At 45.0% G+C, this 20,243-nt stretch overlaps 1 protein-coding gene across 1 annotated transcript in view; it reads right to left on the bottom strand.

Moving 5' to 3' along the window:
* The window catches only part of PAX5 (paired box 5), a 169,110-nt gene extending 149,243 nt beyond the window's left edge, over positions 1-19,867 (bottom strand). The window contains exons 1-4 of the mRNA XM_063081683.1: positions 19,786-19,867; positions 15,496-15,661; positions 10,061-10,258; positions 3,003-3,067 (exon numbers count right to left, since the gene is read on the bottom strand). Of these exons, the coding sequence (XP_062937753.1) occupies positions 3,003-3,067; positions 10,061-10,258; positions 15,496-15,661; positions 19,786-19,867 (511 nt within the window). The remainder of the gene's footprint in view (positions 1-3,002; positions 3,068-10,060; positions 10,259-15,495; positions 15,662-19,785) is intronic.
* Between the last annotated feature and the right edge of the window lie 376 nt (positions 19,868-20,243).

Raw genomic sequence — 20,243 nt, 5'->3', positions numbered from 1 at the left:
ATGCCGAAAGCAGGGGGAGGGAGAAGAGAAAGAGGGGAGCTGGGGCCACCACCAGCCAGTGCTAAAAAGAAGACCTAGACTTACTCATTAGGCATGTTCACTCCCTGATACACACCAATCCATGCACACAGACCTAAATTCCTGTGCACACACTCATACACGGAGCCAGCAAAACTCCAAACGGCAGGCTGCCCCTTCCTTCTGCAGTTTCTGTCTTTTCTCCTTCCAGTTTACCTGGATTTTATTTTTAATATTAATTATGATAATAAGAACTAACATTTTCTGAGAATTCACTCTGTGCCAGGCATTCAGGCAGTATCTCATTTAGTTCTGAGGACAATCTTATAAGCTAGGTAATGTTATCCCATTGGAAAGGCAAGGGAACCAAGGTTCAGAGAAGGTAAGTGACTCACCCAAGATCACACAGCTAATAAGAGGCAGAGTGGTGATTGGAACCAGAGACTTAACCTATAACAAATCTGCTCCTCACTAATTAGTAACGACAAACAATAATATACTTCACCTTAATGCTGTATTTTTCATTTGATGATTGCAACAGCCCAGAGTGCTATTATTTATCTGCATCTATCAGATGAGAAGACAGGCTCCACAAGGTGAAGTGACCTCAGCCTCAGATCTACTGACTTAAAGTCTAGATTTCCCCTGCCGAGAAATGGGGGCAGAGGTCATGACTTGTAACTGAAGTCAGGTCTCTAAGTTCCTAGGGATAAGAATGGGGGAAGGGACTTTCATGCAAGTTTCACATTAGCTCCTGGCCCCAGAGTGCAAGGGAGAGGCCAGTCCATCATCAAGGTCCTCTCCAGCTGTTCAGCTGAATTTCCATTTCTGGGCTGTGGGAATTCTTTCTTGGTTCATTAAAACCTACAGACCAATCTCAGACACATTTCCTTGGGCTATAACTAGCTGGAGGCAGGTGGAGCTGCCTTTGACTTTAAAGCATAGGAAATTACTAGAAATAGTGGTGGTTGTGTGAGAAGCTTTGTGTGTGCTTTCCTTGGAGCACGTCCAGCTTCTCGCTTCTACAGACCTAGAGGGAGCAGTGCCTTTCTTCTCATATTTGAGTTTGATTTTAGATCTTCCTTAAGAAACACAAAAGCAGAAATCGTTAACTTCTCTTTTCTTCCACCAGACGAAGCTCCTCAAAATAGATTTATGCAAATCTCACAACCTTTTCTGTATTAAGGTGCAATGAAGAGAGGAAGAAAGAAGATCACAGATCACTTGCTACTTTAAACAACAACAGTCACATATAACCAAGGCTCACCATGTTCTGATGACATTTGTTTTTGTATTTTGTGATTGCACTAGGCTCAAAAGATCCAGATTCCAATTGTGGCTTCGTGACTTACTGGCAATATGACTTAGGGCTAGTTATTTAATCTCTCTAAGCTTCAACTTCCTTACTCCTCAATAAGTTTGTAAACTGTAAGGGGCTGTATACATGTGAGATGTAGTTTTTAATAAAAATTTCTGGGACAGAATAAGGCATTCTGCTCACCCACAGTAGAATTTCTCCTCTAAACATGTTGAAAGAATATTTTCAGTTACTCCTACTTTGATTTTCATTGCTACGTCTCCTGAAATAGTTAAAGCCGCAAGTGAAATCTCAACTACAAACATTCCCCCAGAAGGCTTCCTCCTCTCTCTTCACCCCAGCCAAACAGAGCTGGTTGTCCCCTCTTCTGCTCCCCACGACACCCGTATTTTTTTCTTGAGCTTCTTCAGTGTTTTGCAAACTACTCTCCATTGCATTCCCCCATTAGACTGAGAAGCCCTTGAGAATGGGGATTTTGTCCTGCCTCCTTCGTAGCATTGGTCTCCAATGCCAAGGTCTGCATAATGGGTGCTTAGGAAACACTTTCTGAATGAATTACTAAATGAAGAATTATTTCGTGGCAGGGAGGAATTCTGTCTTACCTTCATCCAGAGAGGCAACCATGGAGGATCAGAGACCTCAGAGAGCACCTGGTTTGTGTTCCTCCATCCACAAATGAAGAAACTGAGGCTCAGAAAAGTGAAGGGACTTTCACATTCACTGGGTGAATTAATGACAGAGTTGGAACTATAAGCCAGGCCTGTAGCCTATCACCATGGGGAGTTCAAATTTTCAATTAAAGAGAGAGTGCTGGAGGTGTAGAAATGTTACATAATCTGAGGTGTGATGATGCAGAATTGACTGGGACTGTGGTAACCAGCACTGTCAGAGTCTTGCTGAATGACTACCCACTTTCTTATAATAAAATAACATTGCCCCCAGCTGATTTGAGGTGCTTCCTCTATCCCAGGTGGAGAAATAATACACCTTAAATAGACACATGTCATTTTCTTCTCACAATCTTTGAAGGAAAGGTGAGGGAAATTTCTGAACTCTTGAGTAGTAGGAAATGTGACTAATGCCCTTACGAGTCATGGTCATTCTCAGACTTCACCTGTGAGCGTCCGAAACCCCACTGGCAGCCCTTGACAGTTCACAGAGTATATGAGATCGCAGCAAGAGAGAGAGAGAGAGAGAAAGAAAGTTTTGGAAGTTTTGCCACATCTTCACTCAAGACTGCAAGTGCACAAAGAATTGTAGAAGGGCTGGTTGATAGATGGAAAAAAAACATATTCAAAACTACTTACTGACTAATGATGCAGAAAATGTTATGAATAAGTATCCCTTTCTTGATTTATTACTTTAATTATCTGACATTCTATAGACCCCCATTAGTGGATTTTTTTTTTTTTTTTTGGCTTAGATTTCAATTTTCTGTCTCACGGTGAAAGCTATTTATCATAATAATCAGTAAAATTCAAAACCTTTTAGCAGTATTTATAAAATTCATTTACCAGGTTCAGCCCTTGGAGAATGACAAAGAAGGCGTATTAGTACGTGTGCCGAAGTGTTTTATGCAGAATTATCTGTCCATAAGAATGATTAAAAGTTCTTTAGAATATTTGGAGCCATTAGATTTTTAAATTTTTTAAAAAGTTCTTCTTACCTATGCTGTGACTGGAAGCTGGGACCGGCTGGTTGGGTGGCTGCTGTACTTTTGTCCGGATGATCCTGTGGGCAGTTGGGAAAAAACAAATGGCTATTTACCATGAGGAGAAGAAGAGACCTCAACCAGCTATGCACAGAAAGCCCACAACCAAGCTGGGCATGGATCAAGCTGGGGCAAGGGCCAGAAGTGGGGGGAGATTATGAACCCAGATTGGGAGTTAGAAGGTTGGAAGAATTGTGGACTAGTGCCAGGTCAGCCTCTATATCCCTGGGGATCTTCGGGTAACGTGCACCCCCACTGTGGGTCTCAAGTGCCTCTTCTAAAGAAGGGGGATGATGTGTTAACGTTACAAGTAGGCATCCCTTTCTCGGGTACAGCTCCAACTCCATAAAGGGCTCACTGAGTGACTTCAGGGAATTCCTTTAATTCCCTAGACCTCAGCCTCCCATCTGTAGAATGAAGGAACTGAACCAGGTGACCTCTCTGTACTCTGGCAGCTCTCTCATGTTGGTTTCTTTGCCCCAGAGAGCCCACCACTACTCATGAGAAATTGGCAAGCCCATCTCATACAAAACCTTATGGAAAGGGTCCACAGGACTGGGTGCCTGTCTTTCCAGAGTCCTTGCTCAAGTCTTAATATGAACTTGATTGTGACCTTAAGCAAGTCCATTCCATTGTGTACCTCAATACAATGAGGGAGTTGGAATAGACCATTCTTTGCTTATTTTAAGTAATCAAATCCTTTTGGGGGGAAAAAAATCAGATGGAAAATCCCAGTGTATAAAAAAGATAATAGTGGTACTGCCTTCCTTTTGTCACCTGGCAGTTCTGGTATCTTGCAGAACCTTGGGCTCTAGAGAGCCTAGTTTGTAAACTTCCAACTGCGACAATGCATGGGGCTTCCACGAGACCACAAGCCCAGCACATCTTAGAGCAGCAGAATATGGCCAAGCCAAAAGTCCCTTTGGAATCTACAAGAAAGTTCTTTCCCTGACATTTGGGAGAAGGGTGGGTCATAAGAAAAAATTTCAGCTTCTTTGGAAAAGTTCTATTTTAGCCTCAAGCCTTTTTAAATGGACATTTATTAGAGATTTTCCTCATTATAAAAGTAATACGTGTTCATTGTAGACTATTTGGACAGCAGGAAAAAGTATAAAGAAGACATCAAAAATCACATTTTGGTGGATTTCCTTTATGACAACATTCCTGTGCATACTTAGAAATATCCATTTCCTCCTATCAAAATCAGAATCTGCTTTCACGCAACATTCTATGAGAAGCTTTTTCACATTCCAGACTACTACATCGGGAAGTTCGTTTCAAGGCTGCACTGGGTCTCCAGCTTGTGCAAATGAAGACCAGAAGTAGCAGGTGTCTCCCCTTAAACTCAGTGGGCAGTAGCCTCTGCCTTCTCTGATATTACTGCTTGGCACTGGGCACTGAGGGCACTCACTGTCTTCAGCTGACAGCCTGGAACGGACTTTTCTGTTCACCCTATACCCTAACCACAAGCCCTCTGGAAATCTTGCCCCTTGAGCTCAGCAAAGGGTTGCTTGCACTTTTCTGATGAGTCAGCTTGTGTTGCCTCAAATATATTCGGAGTGTTTATTTGCTTGTTTGTCTGTTTTCTCCAATATTCAATATTGTTTGTTTGTATTCTCCAACATTCACTTATTTTAACTAAGCAGAGCGTATAAGACAAAGACCTGAGAGTGAAGTAGTCTTTCTGAGCTCCTAGAATTAAGCTGGCATCTGATCTAATTTTTGTATTTTTGTGTATGTCACCTTCTCTGTGTGTATGAGTCTACAGAGATATAGCTAGATATGCAAACACATGGATATATCAGATATAAATATAGTTTACCTATATATAAATATATTATAAAATAAATTATAACTATTTCCCACTGTAGTCCAGCTTAAAGTCCTAACTTTTCAAAGCGTTATGTGCCTATTAAATTTGTACATAAGCAAAGTGAAAAAATTATGTTTTCCTCATTTTTCTTTTAAAATGTTTATAATCACTGGTAGAGCATTATCAATTGTTAGAAATCACTGAGAGGCAGCTGTAGCACAGTGATTAAGTTTACAGGCTCCAGAACCAGACTGCTAGAGTTTGAATCCCAGCATTGCAATTTACCAGCTACATGACCTACTTAACCTCTCCATGCTTCATTTCTTCATCTGCAAAATGGGACTAAGAATCATTCCTACTTCATAGGGTTATCATTAGGATTAAATTACTTTACTTAGAACAGTGGCTGCTACATAGTAAATGCTCAATAGATGTTAGATGCTGTTATTTTTAGTGGCATCTTTGCAGAGATTAATGACCAACTTCAACCTTAAACATTCATCTTTTTCACATTTGCCTTAAAAAGCACAAAGGGTCCCCTTGGAAGCTGTGGAGGGGAAAGTAGCCATCCTCACACCCTATTTTAAAGCTGCAGTGGGGCTGTCCTTTTTGGGGAATCCTAGAATTATGGGGAATCCTCCAAAGCTGTCCCCAGGGGTGAGAGATTATGCCCATCTGCTTGCAGCAGCCCCTCCCCCCAAAAAACCAGAGCATCATCTTCCATTGGAAAGAAATGGTAGTGGGAAGAACAAGACCATAAATGAATCATAGCAATTCTAAAACAAATTAATAAGAGCACACTCAGGACCTTCTCCAAACGAGAGATAGTTGGGGCTAGTTGGCAGTCAGCACTAAAAGGCTGACTCTTTACTTTGCTGAGCATGAGTGTGACCCTGGATGCCATATGAACATCCTAGATGGTCCAACAGAAAAGGGATCTCTGCAATCAACCTATTCCTATGGATGAGGAAACTAAAGCCCAGAGTGCTCAAGTGACTTGCCCAGGGTCACACAGCAAGTCAGCCTAGACTCCCAGCTCCCAGGCCTAAGCATTTGTCTTTGAGCCACATTCAGAGGATGAAGTCCTCTGCTATACACTTCCCATATGAGGCATAAAGCCATTTGGACTAAAAATCCATTTAGAATTTGAGGATTAAAGCTCCAAGGGACTTTACATATTGCAGGCATTTAAGGATCCTATTTCAACATCACTCCCCCTCCTTTGAAAGGCTAGGTCTTCTCACAACCATCCCTTACAAAATTACATTACAAGAAAAAATTGTGGTGTCTTGAAAAAAGAAAGGGGGAGATAGCACTGAAGAAACACCCACATCTACAGCACTGATCAAATCGGCATCAGTGCAGTGAGAAGCTTGGGCCATCAGCTGTGCTGAGAATCCAAAACCCAGAGGTCCAGCTGGACCAAGCTGGAAGGGGACCCACAGGTAGCATCCAGGCCTGTAATGGTTGTGGAGGAGAAAGTGGAAATGGGTAAACAATCTCAGAAGGCTTGCCAGCAATGTTAGAATTAAGAGCAGAATTAACAAACCATCGTCCCCAGGGCACATCCAACCCCGGACGAGTTTTGTTTGGCTTGCACAGTATATTTATTTTTATTTGAATTAGTTGCCATTATTTACAAGTTTGGAGCTTTTCCATAAATACCTGATTTCCAGCTTCTCTTGAAGAATCAGAACACCCAGACGTACTGGCCCCACATTCTCACATGACAATAATCAGTTGGCACTAAATAGAGCTGTCCCTCTAAACTGGGAATGCCATTTGTAGTCCCCATCACTTGGCCCCTGATTTAGAGCTACAGACTGGAACAGAATAAGGAAGACCCCTTCCCATCCACCATCTGGGTCCGCTCTGGGCTGGCCACCTTCAACTGACACTTGGGCTGGATTCCAAGGATCCCGCATGTGGGTTGTGCAGCATCCTAGGACACATCATCCTCAAGAAGCCAAGTGAACGAGGTGGCTTGCATCCCAGGAAGTCTCCCACAAGCCTAGCAGAACAAGGACTACTTCAGTGTTGCTTAACCCAATGTCAGCAGCAGGAAGGTATATACTTCTAGGAAGGACAGTAGAAAGGACCCTGTGGCCCCCACTTCCCCCCCACCCCCAGCTGTTCTAAGTAGGGGAATAGTGGGAAGTTGTCACCTAGGAAGCGGGGCTGGGAGAGAGCTGTGGAGCCTCTTGCACAGCGGCACTTGCAAGGCAGATATTTAGAAGCTGCATGCATTTATATCAGTGGGAATTTTGCTGGCAGATGGGAAGTACAACTGTATCCTGGGATGGATGGCTCAGGCTTTCTGGGGCGGGGATGCAACAGCATGAGATTGTCCCACACGTAGTGAACTCTCATTGCAGAGTGCAGTGCAGTCAGGGGCCAGAGTGTTCCCAAAGTGGAGCCTCCAGAGAGCAGCACTGGAAAGGGCTAAGGATCTGAGGGAGCGGGCAGACAGGCCACAAACCATGCAGGCTGCAAGGATCTGAAATGCAGCAGGAATAACTTGTACTCTCCCTTGCTCTAATCACAGATCCTCAGTACTGTCACTTGCAGAGTCCTACAGGACAGTGGTGGAAAGAGACTAGCCCTCCTCTTACCACTGGGAGACAGGGGCTCTTCTCCCACCTCTATCTCAAACTCATCGTTCCTCCACACTCCCTACCTAGGCCCCAGTTTCTATACCTGGGATAGTCACAGGTTAGAATCAGGCCTTGAGGACTACTGGGACCACAGATGTGAAAGCGCCTGAGAGGCACGGCCAGGCAGGCCAGATAGGAGCACCCAGAAGGCTCCTGAGGCTAGCGATGGCCCCAGCCCCAGCCCCAGCAGCCAGAACCTCCGCATAGCACAGCTCCAGGCACAAAGCCTCAGCTGGTCCGTGACCTCCTAGGCCACCCAGTCCACACAACTTCACAGCCTTTGCCACAGCTGTAACTGCTGCTCTATTTGCTTCAGTTATTTTTTTCAAATAACTTACTTTTTGACTTGAATAAATTTATTTTATAAGGCGATTTTAGTTCAATCCTATAAATGGGGGGGAAGATTCACATAGTTCACAAACTCACTGGTTTGGTGTGCTAGTTATACTTTCTAAAATACATTAAAATAGGGCCGGGCCCGTGGCGCACTCGGGAGAGTGCGGCGCTGGGAGCGCGGCAACGCTCCCGCCGCGGGTTCGGATCCTATATAGGTAATGGCCGGTGCACTCAAAAAGATAAAATACATTAAAATAAATTCATCACAAAACTATTACCATTCTTGCCTTACAGAGGATGCAAACTAGTGCCCTGTAAATGGGTAATGCTTGTCCTACAAGACATTTTTAAATTGAAATTAGTTGCCTCCGTTTTAAAATACAGAGATTTCACATACACAAACACCCATACATACATATACACAAGTCCTAGTTTCTGGCTTCTTTTGAAGAATGGAAGAAGTCTGGCAAACACTGAGCCCACATTCCTGGCAGCATTCCACTGGGGCTAAGAAGCAACTGCCCCTTTAATAGGGCTTGTGCTGTCTAGTCTGCCACAGACCCAACCTGTCCCTATCATCTTATGCTTGGCCTGCAACCCTCATTACATTATCTGCCTGGCCCCATGTAAGGCATTAGAGTTTGTGACCCCCATGGACCTCCGAAAATTACCTTGCAAACCACCGATAGTATATATACCCTACAATGGGAAACCTGGGGGCCCCCAAAGCTGACCAGGGGTTAGCTGAGATTTTTCTGCAGGGCAGGCCAACTGCTCCAACATTGCTTTAGGCGTATGGGCCTCGCCCCACGTCCATGCTTTTGGAGGCCCAGAAAACACGTCATCATGTTGTTTTGTGTCATGTAAATCTTGCAATGAGCCAGAAGTAGGGAACTTACAAAATACATTGGAGCCCCTAATAATCCAGAAAAAAGAACAGTAGTTATGCCCCCAACAAACGCACCACAATCACTGTATTCTCAGTGCATGTCAGAAAGCCACCCTGGACGAGGAGCCCCTTTACAGCAGACTGAGAAACTGTATGCTTGGTTCTCCTCTGTCTCCTCAGCACCTTGCATGACATCAGGGCCTCTGTAAAGGCTTGCTAAGAGAAGAAAAACAGGCTAACAGTTTATGAACTAGCAGGACTCAGAATGTCAACACAAACACTTACACAGTTATACTGTGCATTTGAGTCATTGCAGGAGGAACGACTGTCAGGACCAGAGGTGATCTCAGAGACATTCTAGTCTGACCACCTCTTTCTGTTGGGGTGAAGAGACCCCTATGCCCAGACAGGCTCCACACTGATGACAGTAGGGCATGGCCTTGGAGACATAGGAACTGTTCAAGTTTTCAGTCTTCTGGCTTTTCTTTTTGTGGAGTTTAGAGAACAATCATCTCTGTTCATGTCACAACTTCATCCCTGAATCTGCAGGCTTAAATGGAGTTGAGACTGCACCATTTACAACAGCGAATTTCCTTCCAGAAACTTATGTTTAAGACTCTGAGAGCCCCGTTCAATGCATCTTGGATCAGATTGGAGAGGAGAAGGAGCCACAGTGGCTCCTCTGCACCTGGCACCGAGGGTATTCCTCTGGTTATTTCTCTCTATGGGTAAAATTCAGGGGAGTTGGAAGAAGGCAATCCCCTAACTTCAGAGCATCTTACATCCCGGACACCACCCTTAGGGATTGGAGAGTCACATCAGAACCACCAGGGCCCTGGGATCTCACAGGGAGGAAGAGCCTCCTCAAGGTCATACTTCGAGTTTGTGGCAGAGCTGGAACGAGAAGCCAAATCTCCCAACTTCGGGTCAGGCTTCTGTTCCCCACATTCACTGGCTCCACCTCTGTCCAAACTGGATGCAGGATTTTCTTCCTGCAGACCTCTGAGATGGCCGGCTGATGAGCCTAGGCCTGCAGGGACAGTGACATTGGTGAAGAAGAATCAGAACAATTCACTGTAAAGTGCTCCACACACATGGGTGGGTGGGGAAGGGAGTGGTGGGAATCACTCCGGGCTCCCTCTCCTTGGGCCTAGAACTCCACCCACTTTGGAGAGCAGAAGAGAAGGAGAACAGAGGCCCCGTAAGCCCTAAGGGGCCTTGGTGAAAGGAGATACCAGATCTTCAGGGAAAGCACACGCAGAGCCTCCAGGATCCCCCACCCCACCAGATCCCCACTCCCTCACAAGCACCAGCCCCTCACCTGTTAATGGAACTGACGCTGGGCACTGTGTCATTGTCACACACCCGCTCCGCCAGCAGCCGGTCCCTGATCTCCCAGGCAAACATGGTAGGATTTTGGCGTTTATACTCAGCGATTTTTTCCACCACTTTGGGTGTGGCAACCTTTGGTTTGGATCCTCCAATTACCCCAGGCTTGATGCTTCCTGTCTCGTAATACCTAGGACCCAAGGAGAAAGGAGTTTGGCCATGAGGAACCAGCTAAATGGATGTTGGCAACAAAATACGAGGCCACTCTGTCCAGGAAATGTTCAGATCTGCACTGTCCAATGCAGTAGTCACCAGCCATAGGTGGCTTTTGAACATTTGAAATGTGGCCAGTCTGAATCAAGATGTGCTGTAAGTATACTATACACACCAAATTTTAAAAACTTAGTACAAAAAATGGAATATAAAATATCTCATTAATAATTTTTATATTGATTATATATTGAAATGATAATTTTTTATATGTTGGGTTAAATAAAATGTATAATTAAAATTAATTGTACCTGTTTCTTTTTGCTTTTCTTAATGTGCTACTAGGAAATTTTAAATTGCATGCATGGCTCACATATTTCTATTGGACAGTGCTGGTAGGATGCTATGCATTAACAAAATTCTTTCACATTCATCTACCATTTGACAGTTTACAGAAAACATTCAAGTCAGTTTTCCCATTTGATTCTCAGCAGTTCTAAAGCATAAAAATTGTTTGGAATGAATGAATAAGTGAATGAACATATAAATAAATAGGTCCCCATCTGTGGGTATAAAACAGAGATTCATAGAGATTAAACAGCTTCCCCAGGGTCACACAAGACCAAGTCGCCAAGCCAGGACTGTGGCCCTGCCTTTTGAACTAAAATTTCCCCAGAAATGTGGCTTATACCTTTGATCTGCCAGCTTTCCCATCCCCTAGCAGAATCTGCAGCATTCTGTGAAAACTGTCCCCTAAAATGCAACTTATTTTTCCGTAATGTAAAAAGAATAACGCGGCTGTAAAATTAAAAGGAGTGTTGGATCCCAGAACTAACTGGAAATATGTGTTGTAAGTCAAAACCCAAGCAATCAGAAAAACCAACCACAAGTAGCAGAAGCTCTTCCAGGGACCTCCCCTGAGGTAAATGGCTGATTCTAAGGACATTTCCATGCTATCAGCTTTTCCTCGTTAACGCAAATAGGATGTCAGGGTTTTACAGTAAAACCCAGACCAGGGAGAAGAGTGCCATGAAAGACCATTTCAAGAGAAAAAAAATGACTTGATTCTTTTTCTGAATCTGAGCCGTCACTGAATGTCTCTCTCAATATTTACAGAGGAATTTTTGACTTCCTCTTCCAAAGGAGATTATCTCGCAGTTGAATTTTTTTTTAACCAAAGAGAAATTTTAGAAATGACTACTAGATTTTTAAATCTAACAAGAGTTTATAATAACTAAGGGAACGAGGTGATTCTGGGATGGGTAGAAAATGTTACCCAGGAACAATGACTGGTCACTTTTATAGAGATGCTGAAACTCTCAGCCTGGGAAAGTCTGGTTAGGACCAAGTTAGTGAATATCTTAGAAGAGATGAAATAATTTGGGAGCAATAATGTGGAAGTGAACAATCTATTTTTTCATTGAGAAGAGTGAGTCATTTACAAATTTTGACCATAAGGCAAAACTCAACCTACTACCCTCCCTCTTTCTGTAATTGCTCAAAAATTATTACTCACAAACAAATTTTTTTAAATATCCAAGAAAATACTTTTTTGCCAGGATTCTAGAAAAGTACCTAAATCAAGGCACACAGCAATCTCCACAGCCTCTAATTGTCCTGTCAATTTTACAATAGAAAGTCAATTTGTACTATAACAAAACAACACATTAATTAGGCACAGCACTCTAAAGTTTACAGAGCTCTTCCTCAAATTATTTTAATCCTCACACCCATCCTGCAAGGCCAGCAGGATTTTATTGAAGGGAAAATAAATGATCAGAAGACTAGGTGACTCCTGGAAGTAAGAGGCAGCCCCATTTTTCAAACCTGACTGAATTCAGTGCTCTTGCCACCAGGGCAAAGTGCTACTTTGGTTACAAAATTTAAAATAATAATAATAATGATCCCTTGCAATTACAGAGAGCCTTACTGTTTACCAGGCATTTTCACATGCATCTTTCATTCATTCACTCCACTCAATTAATAGACTGAGTGCCTGTTCGGGTAGGCACAGTCTCGAGGCAGGGGTTATAGACAAGTAGACAACCCTGTGCTGGATACTTAAAATACGTTGGTTGAATGAGACTGCAGCAATATTCACACAACAACCCAGAGAGGGCAGCAGGATGAAGCCCCCCCTTACATGGTGAGTGGATGGCAGCATTCAGGTCTCCCTGCCCATCCCACCTGAGCAGTGCCAACCGTGGGAGGCTGCAGTCTTGACACGAGAGGTCTCTGTTTTTCCTTTGACTGACACACGGGCCAGGCACTTAGAAGGCAACCCTGACACTCCGGAAACCCCAACTCGCAACTGTGTCAAGTGAGGATTCAGACTTAATAACTACCCTTTCATCTCAGCAAAACAGCCGTGCAGCCCTTTGGCTTACAGACAAAAGACAAATGGCAGCCACCAACACACAGTGTCCTTTGGTGCAAAGAGCATTAGTTTGGGAGTAAAGAGGTTTAGGTGCTAGTCAGGAACTCTGACACTAACTCGCTGTGTGATCTTGGCCAACTCACTCAGCCTTCCTAGGCCTCGGTTATCCTATTTATATAATAAGGGGAGGATGTTTGCCCTGCTAACCTTATAGGACTGCTGTGAAGACAAAAACATACAATGGTTAAGAAAAAGCCTTGCAAAAGTAAGATAAAGAACATGTGTTGAGGATTAAAATCCCCTGAGTGTTTATTATTACAGTGGAGCAAACCACCCAATTTCAAATGATCTGAACCTCCCAACCAGGCTCCAGTGAAAGAAGGCAAAAGCTGGGCTCTGGGTGGATTTAACTCAGCCTCACATGCCACCAAGCTGTGCCTCTCAAGCCCCTCTACAGCCTTGAGCTCGTAGACTAAATGCCCGTACTCCCAGCAAACCGCCCACCTTCCTGAGATGACGGGGGTCCCCGCCTGCCCCAGGGACTTTGCCTGCCTTGCCACACAGCTCTGAAACCACAGCCACGACACACCACACGCTCTCTACAATCTGTCACCTCATGTGCGCCCATCAAATCCTTGTGTGACAAAAAAAAAAATTCTGTGGATCGAATAGCCCCAGTTCGGAAATTCCCAGTCACACTGTTTTAGGGCTGAGCTTGTTTCTTAAAAGGCAGTTCTAATTAGAGTGACATTTTGTCCACTGTGGTTCTTAGTTATGAAAATAATGAGCTATGAAATTCCAATTTATTGTTGACAACTTAAACGGCCAGGCACCGGAGCGGCGCGTAACTTCCGAGTGCCACTCTACCTAGTGACAAATCTATTCTGGGCCGCGGGAGGCTGCCAGCTGGGCTTGGAAGGGTCCCTGTCCCCCTCAGTCTCCATGGGAGATTTGGAGGGCTCCAGGACACCAGAACATGAGGACCCGGCATCTGGACATCCCCTCTGAGAAAGTCTCCATACCTCACCCTGAGAAGACGACATCGTGAGCAAAATGTCGGCTCAGCAAAAACAAAGGAAGGCCCTGCTTCCTCCCTGCCTCTCCCTGGCTGCCATGAAGAGGCTCCACAAGAAGATATTTGAGACCCATTCGGCTTTAGAAGTCTGATCCTGAGATAGTCTAAAATATTGCTCTTCTCTCTTTCTTTCACTTTCTTTCTATCCTGTCAGTTTTTGTATCTCTTTTTGTCTTTTTAAAATAATTTTTTTCTCTTTGTTTCCTTTTTCTCTTTCTCCTGTTTCTATCTCCCTGTCTTCTACTCTTCTGCTGCTCTCACTCCCATCCTCCTGCCTAAAACCAGCATCTAACAAGAACCCCACGCTGATCTCCTGTGTTTCTCCCTGAACTCAGGCTGGTGCTCATTTTCTCGCTGAGTGCTAAACAGGAGCGAAGCCCACAGCCGCCACGGCTCAGGTGACCTGCTCTGGGCAGGAGGATGAGGAACAGACACAGGGATCAAGGTCCCAAAAGGAGCTGCCAGACCATGGCCTTGAAACTTTCTCCCTTGGCCTCAACCAAAGCTCCCCAAGGTTATTGGAAACCTTTGCTCCCTCCAAGAAGATTTCTTAAATTCTAGCAGATGGAAGGGAAAGAGCAAAACGAAAGTAATGATGTCACTGACATACTTCAAAATATTTATTTCTTATTCAGGCATCTGTTCTCAAACCATAATTCAGCTACAGGACAAAAGTGATTTTCTGACCCAGGCAAAGAAATAGTGAGAGATCGCTGAACAGCTGAACATGAGAATGCTCCTGCCGGCCAGGGCAGCACATGTCCGGAAACAAACCTGTGGCTTTGTTTTGGGGGTGTGGTGAGACACGATGGCCCAGGAGCCCTTTAGTCCTCATCTTAACCTGAGCACTGACTGGCCGATAAGCCTGGGACAGTCACTTTGCCTCTCTAGCTTTGTTTCCTCATCTTAAAAACATGCTTCTCTGAATCATGCTGAGGCTACTGAGAAAATAAACGGCGCTAAGAGGCTGTCCAGCCCTCTGGGAGAATCGTCATTGTTAGTATTTTGCTTGCAGCAAATCACCGGGTCAAGTGGCAACTTTCAAATGTCAGATTTGAGAGTTAGTGTTTGGTTTTTATTTTTCTCCTCTCTAATTTAATACACACTTGGGATGACTGTCACTATGAAGGAAACAAAACCTACAGAAGGTGGGGCTAGCCGGTTAGCTCAGTCAGTTAGAGCACGGTGTTGATAACACCAAGGTAAGGGTTCAGATCCCCATATCAGCTAGCTGCCAAACAAACAAACAAACAAAAAATGGAGAAAAAAGAAGGAAAATACTGTACTGCAGCCCAACAGAATAAGGTTGATGATAACACAAAAGTGAAAATGATTGGCTGACTTTTAAAAGTGGAATGTGCTTTTTGAAAACATTAAAATAAAACAATGAACTCTGGTTGTGTGATAATTTAAGGATTTTCTGCCCAGCCCTGCTCAGGGCCCTGGGCTCACCTAAGATGTATAGGGGAAATTCTCAAAAGCCTCTTACTCTTGGATTCTTCAAAATAATTCACCAGACTTTGAGAAAACATGCCATCCCTCATGACTAAGTCACCCTATTCCACATGTCACTTGAGACATGGATTTCCCAGGGCTATTTTAGATTGGATGGCCTCAAAATGTTTGCAAACTCTAAAGTGCTATACATGCGGAACAAAACACCACCATGATTCTCACTGCAACCCTGACATGTTGGACAGCTGCTGGGTCATGTTTTAAGTTTTTATTTGAAAGATCAAGGGAAGCCTGGAGCTCCTGCCTTTACCTGCCAAGAATTTTGCTGACACAACCATGGCTGACCCGAAGCTGCCTGGAGATGTCGCAGGGCCTGACACCTTGATGAGCAAGTTCCACTATCCTTTGGCGGACTACATCCGGGAGTGGCCGTCCATTCACAAAAACCCCCCCAAGCTGATTCACTCCTCCATGTCCTGAAACAAATCAGAAACAAAAGGCAAGGGAAAGGATGGTTAGAACCAGTTACGTAGTAGAAGCACCATTGTGAGCACCCAGAGCCCTTCTGATCACAAATGGCCAGCAGGCTGGATGTCTGGCACCTGGAGTCCAATCACGCAGACTCCATGAGGACCCCAGAATGCTTTTTAAAATTCATCTTGGTCTTTGTCCGTCTGCAGCCAGTCAATTGAGCTATTGATAGCAAGCATCCCCATACTATTTTTCCTTTAGTTACTAGCATTTTTATTTCCTTTTTTAAAAAAAAATAATCGTGTGTATGAAGACCCCAATCTATATTAAAGGGGCACAACTTATAACATGATGCTCAGGTCTAAAAAATATTCTGGGGAGAAAATACATCTTAAAATACATCAAATTTAAAGAGAGAAAAAAATGAAACTCCCTTTTAACAAATGTTTCTACTTCAGTAAACCTATATCTCAGAAAAAAAATTTTTTTTAATCAGCAATCTAATTCAAGGGCTAAGGGCTTTTTAAAATTTTTTAACAGCATCTTCAGAGTACGTAGACAAAACCCAACCACTGCCTTGATAAAAACCCTTCCTTTGAAAAGATGAGGCTAACGCACAGACTTGACCACTGTACGCTCTCAGAGCACACAATAGAAATGGGTTATAAGTTCCTCTACACACAGCAAATTCCATTCCTTTGCATCAAGATTTGTTATAAAGGAGTTTCCTTGGAATTTTTGGAGTGTTTTGCAGTTGACAAGCAGCTTTAAGTTGGTTCAGGGGAAACGAAACCAAGAAAGCTTCTGAGTCCCAAGTTTTACAAAAGCTCTGGGTTAGATTTTAAGTAAAAGGAGTATGGGAAAGTGCCTCCTCCACACATACGTTCTCTTCTCTTACATCAAGGTGCATCTGGAAAGAAACAGGGACCCATGTAAATGAAGAGCCAAACCGGTAAATGCAGAGTGATCCAATGTAGCAATATCATTGACCTTGTAGCTGTTAATCAGCCACTAACTAACATTACTGAGGACTGGAGCCAAAAGCCAAGTCCAAGCATTTACTGATGCTCCTGGCAGCTCAGAGGCCAAGGAGGAGGGAGTCTTTCTCCTAAACTGCAACTGGGCTGGGACTGGACTATTCAAGGAAAGCCAAGGCACCTCAGAAGTCACACGCATGTACACACTGCAATTCTAAAATACAAAATAGCCACCTCATCTCACCTATTTCCCCCCAGCACACAATTACTACCCAGGTTCATGATTAACATCTGAAATGGAAGGGCAAAAACACCCATAACATAACCTATTTCCTAAAAACTGTCCAAGCAATCTGCTGAAGTTTTCTATTACTATTTCTCCAAATTTCCAAGCTCAGGCTTATTTCAAGGAAAAACACAATTTTATAGATAACTGCAGTACTTAGTTCTAGTTATAAGCTGAATTTCTCTCTGATTTCCAAAATGAGCTTTAATCAGTTGTGATTGTCCTAAAACACTCCATAAATAAGAAAAAGGAAAACTATTCTGAACAGGATTTTGCAGTTAGAAACACAGTGGCATAGTTTGAGTAAAATAGAAAGACCGCAGCCACCCTGGTCAAGAGCCTTAAGAAGCCTTTGTTCTGGAGCTGAGAGCACCTAATAAAAAAAGGTTGACTGGTGTTTTAAGATGAGGCTGGATTTAAGTATAGGAAAGTAAATTCAAAATTGCTATGAGCTCATCTCAGAAGACAAACAGCAGGAAAAGGAAACTACAGCACATAGCACACTTTTGACATGACCTGGGAGTCCAGACATTGTGGCCTTTCTTCAATAGCCTGTTCTCTATACCACTGGCAATTGAGGCTTTCTGCCCAAAACACAGTCTCAACCTTCAGAGGACTTAAATTTGAAAAGCAGTCCTGCAGCATACCTGTGAGATCTGGGGCCTGTTTTGTATCGTGGAAGAAACCCAAGGGTCCCCTAGAGCCTAGTCTCTCTAGGTGACAACAGATAACAAGCCCTCGATCCTTACCACAAAGTCTGAGCTACTGATGCTCTTCCAGAATCTGATGCACATGTCCACAGTTGACACCAGACCCAGGATGACCTGGGAGCCTCTCACCTCCCTCAACTTTCTGGAAAGGCCCCCAAAACCAGTTGGCCCTCTCTGCCTCAGTCACAGTACTACCTAATAGGTCTTTTCAAGGATGGTGGTTAGAAGACTTACAACTGTGGTCTGAGGAAGGCCACTTACCCTGGGTATGGAAGGAAAAGAAGCTCAAAGCTGAGAGGGGGGAGGCAGGACAGGGATAGAAAAGAGGGAAAGAGAGGAGTGTGCAGAAGGATACAAAAAGTGGGAATGAGATAGACAGCAAGAAGAGAAAGCCTGGAAAGGAAGCCACAAGTTAGTCAGGAAGAGGAGCAGAAAAAGAAATGGAGAAGCCAGAACAGTCCAAGAAAAGAAAGATGAGTGTGGTATACAACAGGAGGCAACAAGAAGAGAAAATGGAGGAAGTCCAGGAAAGGGGTTATATGAAGGACAGGGGTCTTCTGTTTTCTAGGGCCCCAGCTCCAGCCCTGCACCTTTTTGGAGAAGCCAATTCCCAGCCTCTACTTCTTGTGGATCCCAACTAGGTGAGGTCTCATTCCACAGAAGGGTGCTGGGGGAAGACACAGACTCAGCTATACTTTTCAGGGGAAGTAGAATTTACAGAAAGACTGACACAGAGACAGATGCAAAGAAATCAGGTGAAGACCTAGAAACAAACACAGAGATACAAGGGAAACACAGGCCAGCCCCAAAGGGCAGACTGAGCTGGGTTTGGAGGGCGTTGCGGGTGGGGGGGTGCAAGGAAGAAGGGTTGAATTGAAGATGCTCCTTTGGGCCTTTGTGGCTCTGGTCTGGAAGAGGCTGCCCTCCACAGGTGCTCCTCAGGCCCTGATAAGGACATGCTGCCTGCCAGGGGCCCTGCCCACACCCCAAAGACCATGGTGGGCATAAGGTCTTGGGGGAAGGTCTCTGCAGACTCAGCTGCAGATGGAACTTCAGGACCCACAGGATCATTGAAATTCCTCCCAGATGCACCAGAGAAGAAAAAGGAAGGTGGACACAGATATGCAAGCAGGGATGAGGGAGAGGGCAGGGATGAGATCTCTCTAATGGACTCTCCAATGGACAGACAGGGGCTGACACACATGGACAGTTGGGCTGTGGACACAGATATGGTTGGACTAGACCGAAAGAGAGCCTTGCACATGTGTGTACTCACCCACACAGTCCACTGACCTGTATCTGGAATCTGAGTTCTTCCCTCTCCCCTTCCAAGAATCCTTCGAAACCTCATTTCTAAGCCTCTGTTGGACAGTGAGGGAGACCCAAGAACCTGCTCCAGCTTGGCCCATGTGAACTTCCTGTCAGTTCTTTTGTCTCTCTGACATCAGTATCATATTCCATAAAGTGGGTGTAGCTGAAGGTTTACGCAACACTCAAGTAGGACACTGGCTACAAAAGTGCTTTACAATTAGTAAAGATACCAGGAGGAGGGGGGAAAGGAAACATCTGCGGGGGGGGGGGAGGTGCGGGGGAGGCCATTGTACTGATAAAAATGATAAGCCTGGTTTAGGAGGTGAGGGCATCTCAGAACTCAGAAGCCCATTTCCTGGTAGTGTGTGCTCCTCCCCACAGAAGCTGTCCTGCTCTGAAGCGGTGAGGGTGGGGAGAGGTGATGGGAAGAAACTGACTAAGGCCAGGAACGAAGATGAAGAGGTGGGACTTGGTTTGAACCTACAACCCTAGTCACCTCCCAGTATCTACTGTGCCCCACCTCCACCCCCATCATTGTGCCAGCAAACAGCTTTGGGTGTCAGAACCAAGGGCACTTAGAGGGAAGCTCAGGGCTTGCACCAGCTCTGGAAGACAGGCTGAGTGGGGCCCAGCCCCCACTGTGCTGCCAAGGAAATTGAGAACGGGAGGAGGGAGCACTTCCCCAGGAGCCGGCAGATTGAGGGCCGGGACAAGGAGGCAGAGACATTAGCGGTCGGCTAACCTGCACCTGGAAAGAGCTGTCTTTTCCATGCTGAGGCACAGCTGGGGAGACCACCAGGTCTGATGCTATCCCCCCAAAGGCCAGGGCACAACCTCTGGGCCACCGAGCTCTGGGCAGGAGGAGGCAGTGAGGGCCTGTAGATTCCCGCCGGCAAGGAGAGAAGCACAGAAGCGGGCCTTCCCCATCTTGCCTCCCAGTCACTACTTGGCTGAGCCAAGGACTTGTCCACCTCTCAGTGTATTGCCCCCAACTCATTTGTTTTCAGGCTCACTCTGTGAGATCAGAGCCTTCCTAGAGCCAGGCTCAAGTCCACGCAGGAAAAGGCTGCCGAGGGTGCTGGGGTCACCATGGACTGGAAACCATTTGGGCACAGGCACCAAATGGTGAGGAATCGTTTGTGCTGGGACCAGAGCAAGCAGCTTCTCTGCGCAAATCTCCCCACCGCTTTGGTGGATTACTCGGACTCGGGAAATTGACACAAAGAGAAATTGACCTGCCCGCAACCAGCCCGGGTGCCTCGACCAGCCTTTCCCTGCTTGTCAGGACACTTGGCCCTCGGTA

This window comes from Cynocephalus volans, chromosome 17, assembly GCF_027409185.1.
Source record: "Cynocephalus volans isolate mCynVol1 chromosome 17, mCynVol1.pri, whole genome shotgun sequence".
Lineage (NCBI taxonomy): Eukaryota > Metazoa > Chordata > Mammalia > Dermoptera > Cynocephalidae > Cynocephalus > Cynocephalus volans.
Note: the sequence above shows the minus strand (reverse complement) of the source record. Positions and strands in the feature narration are given on the sequence as shown.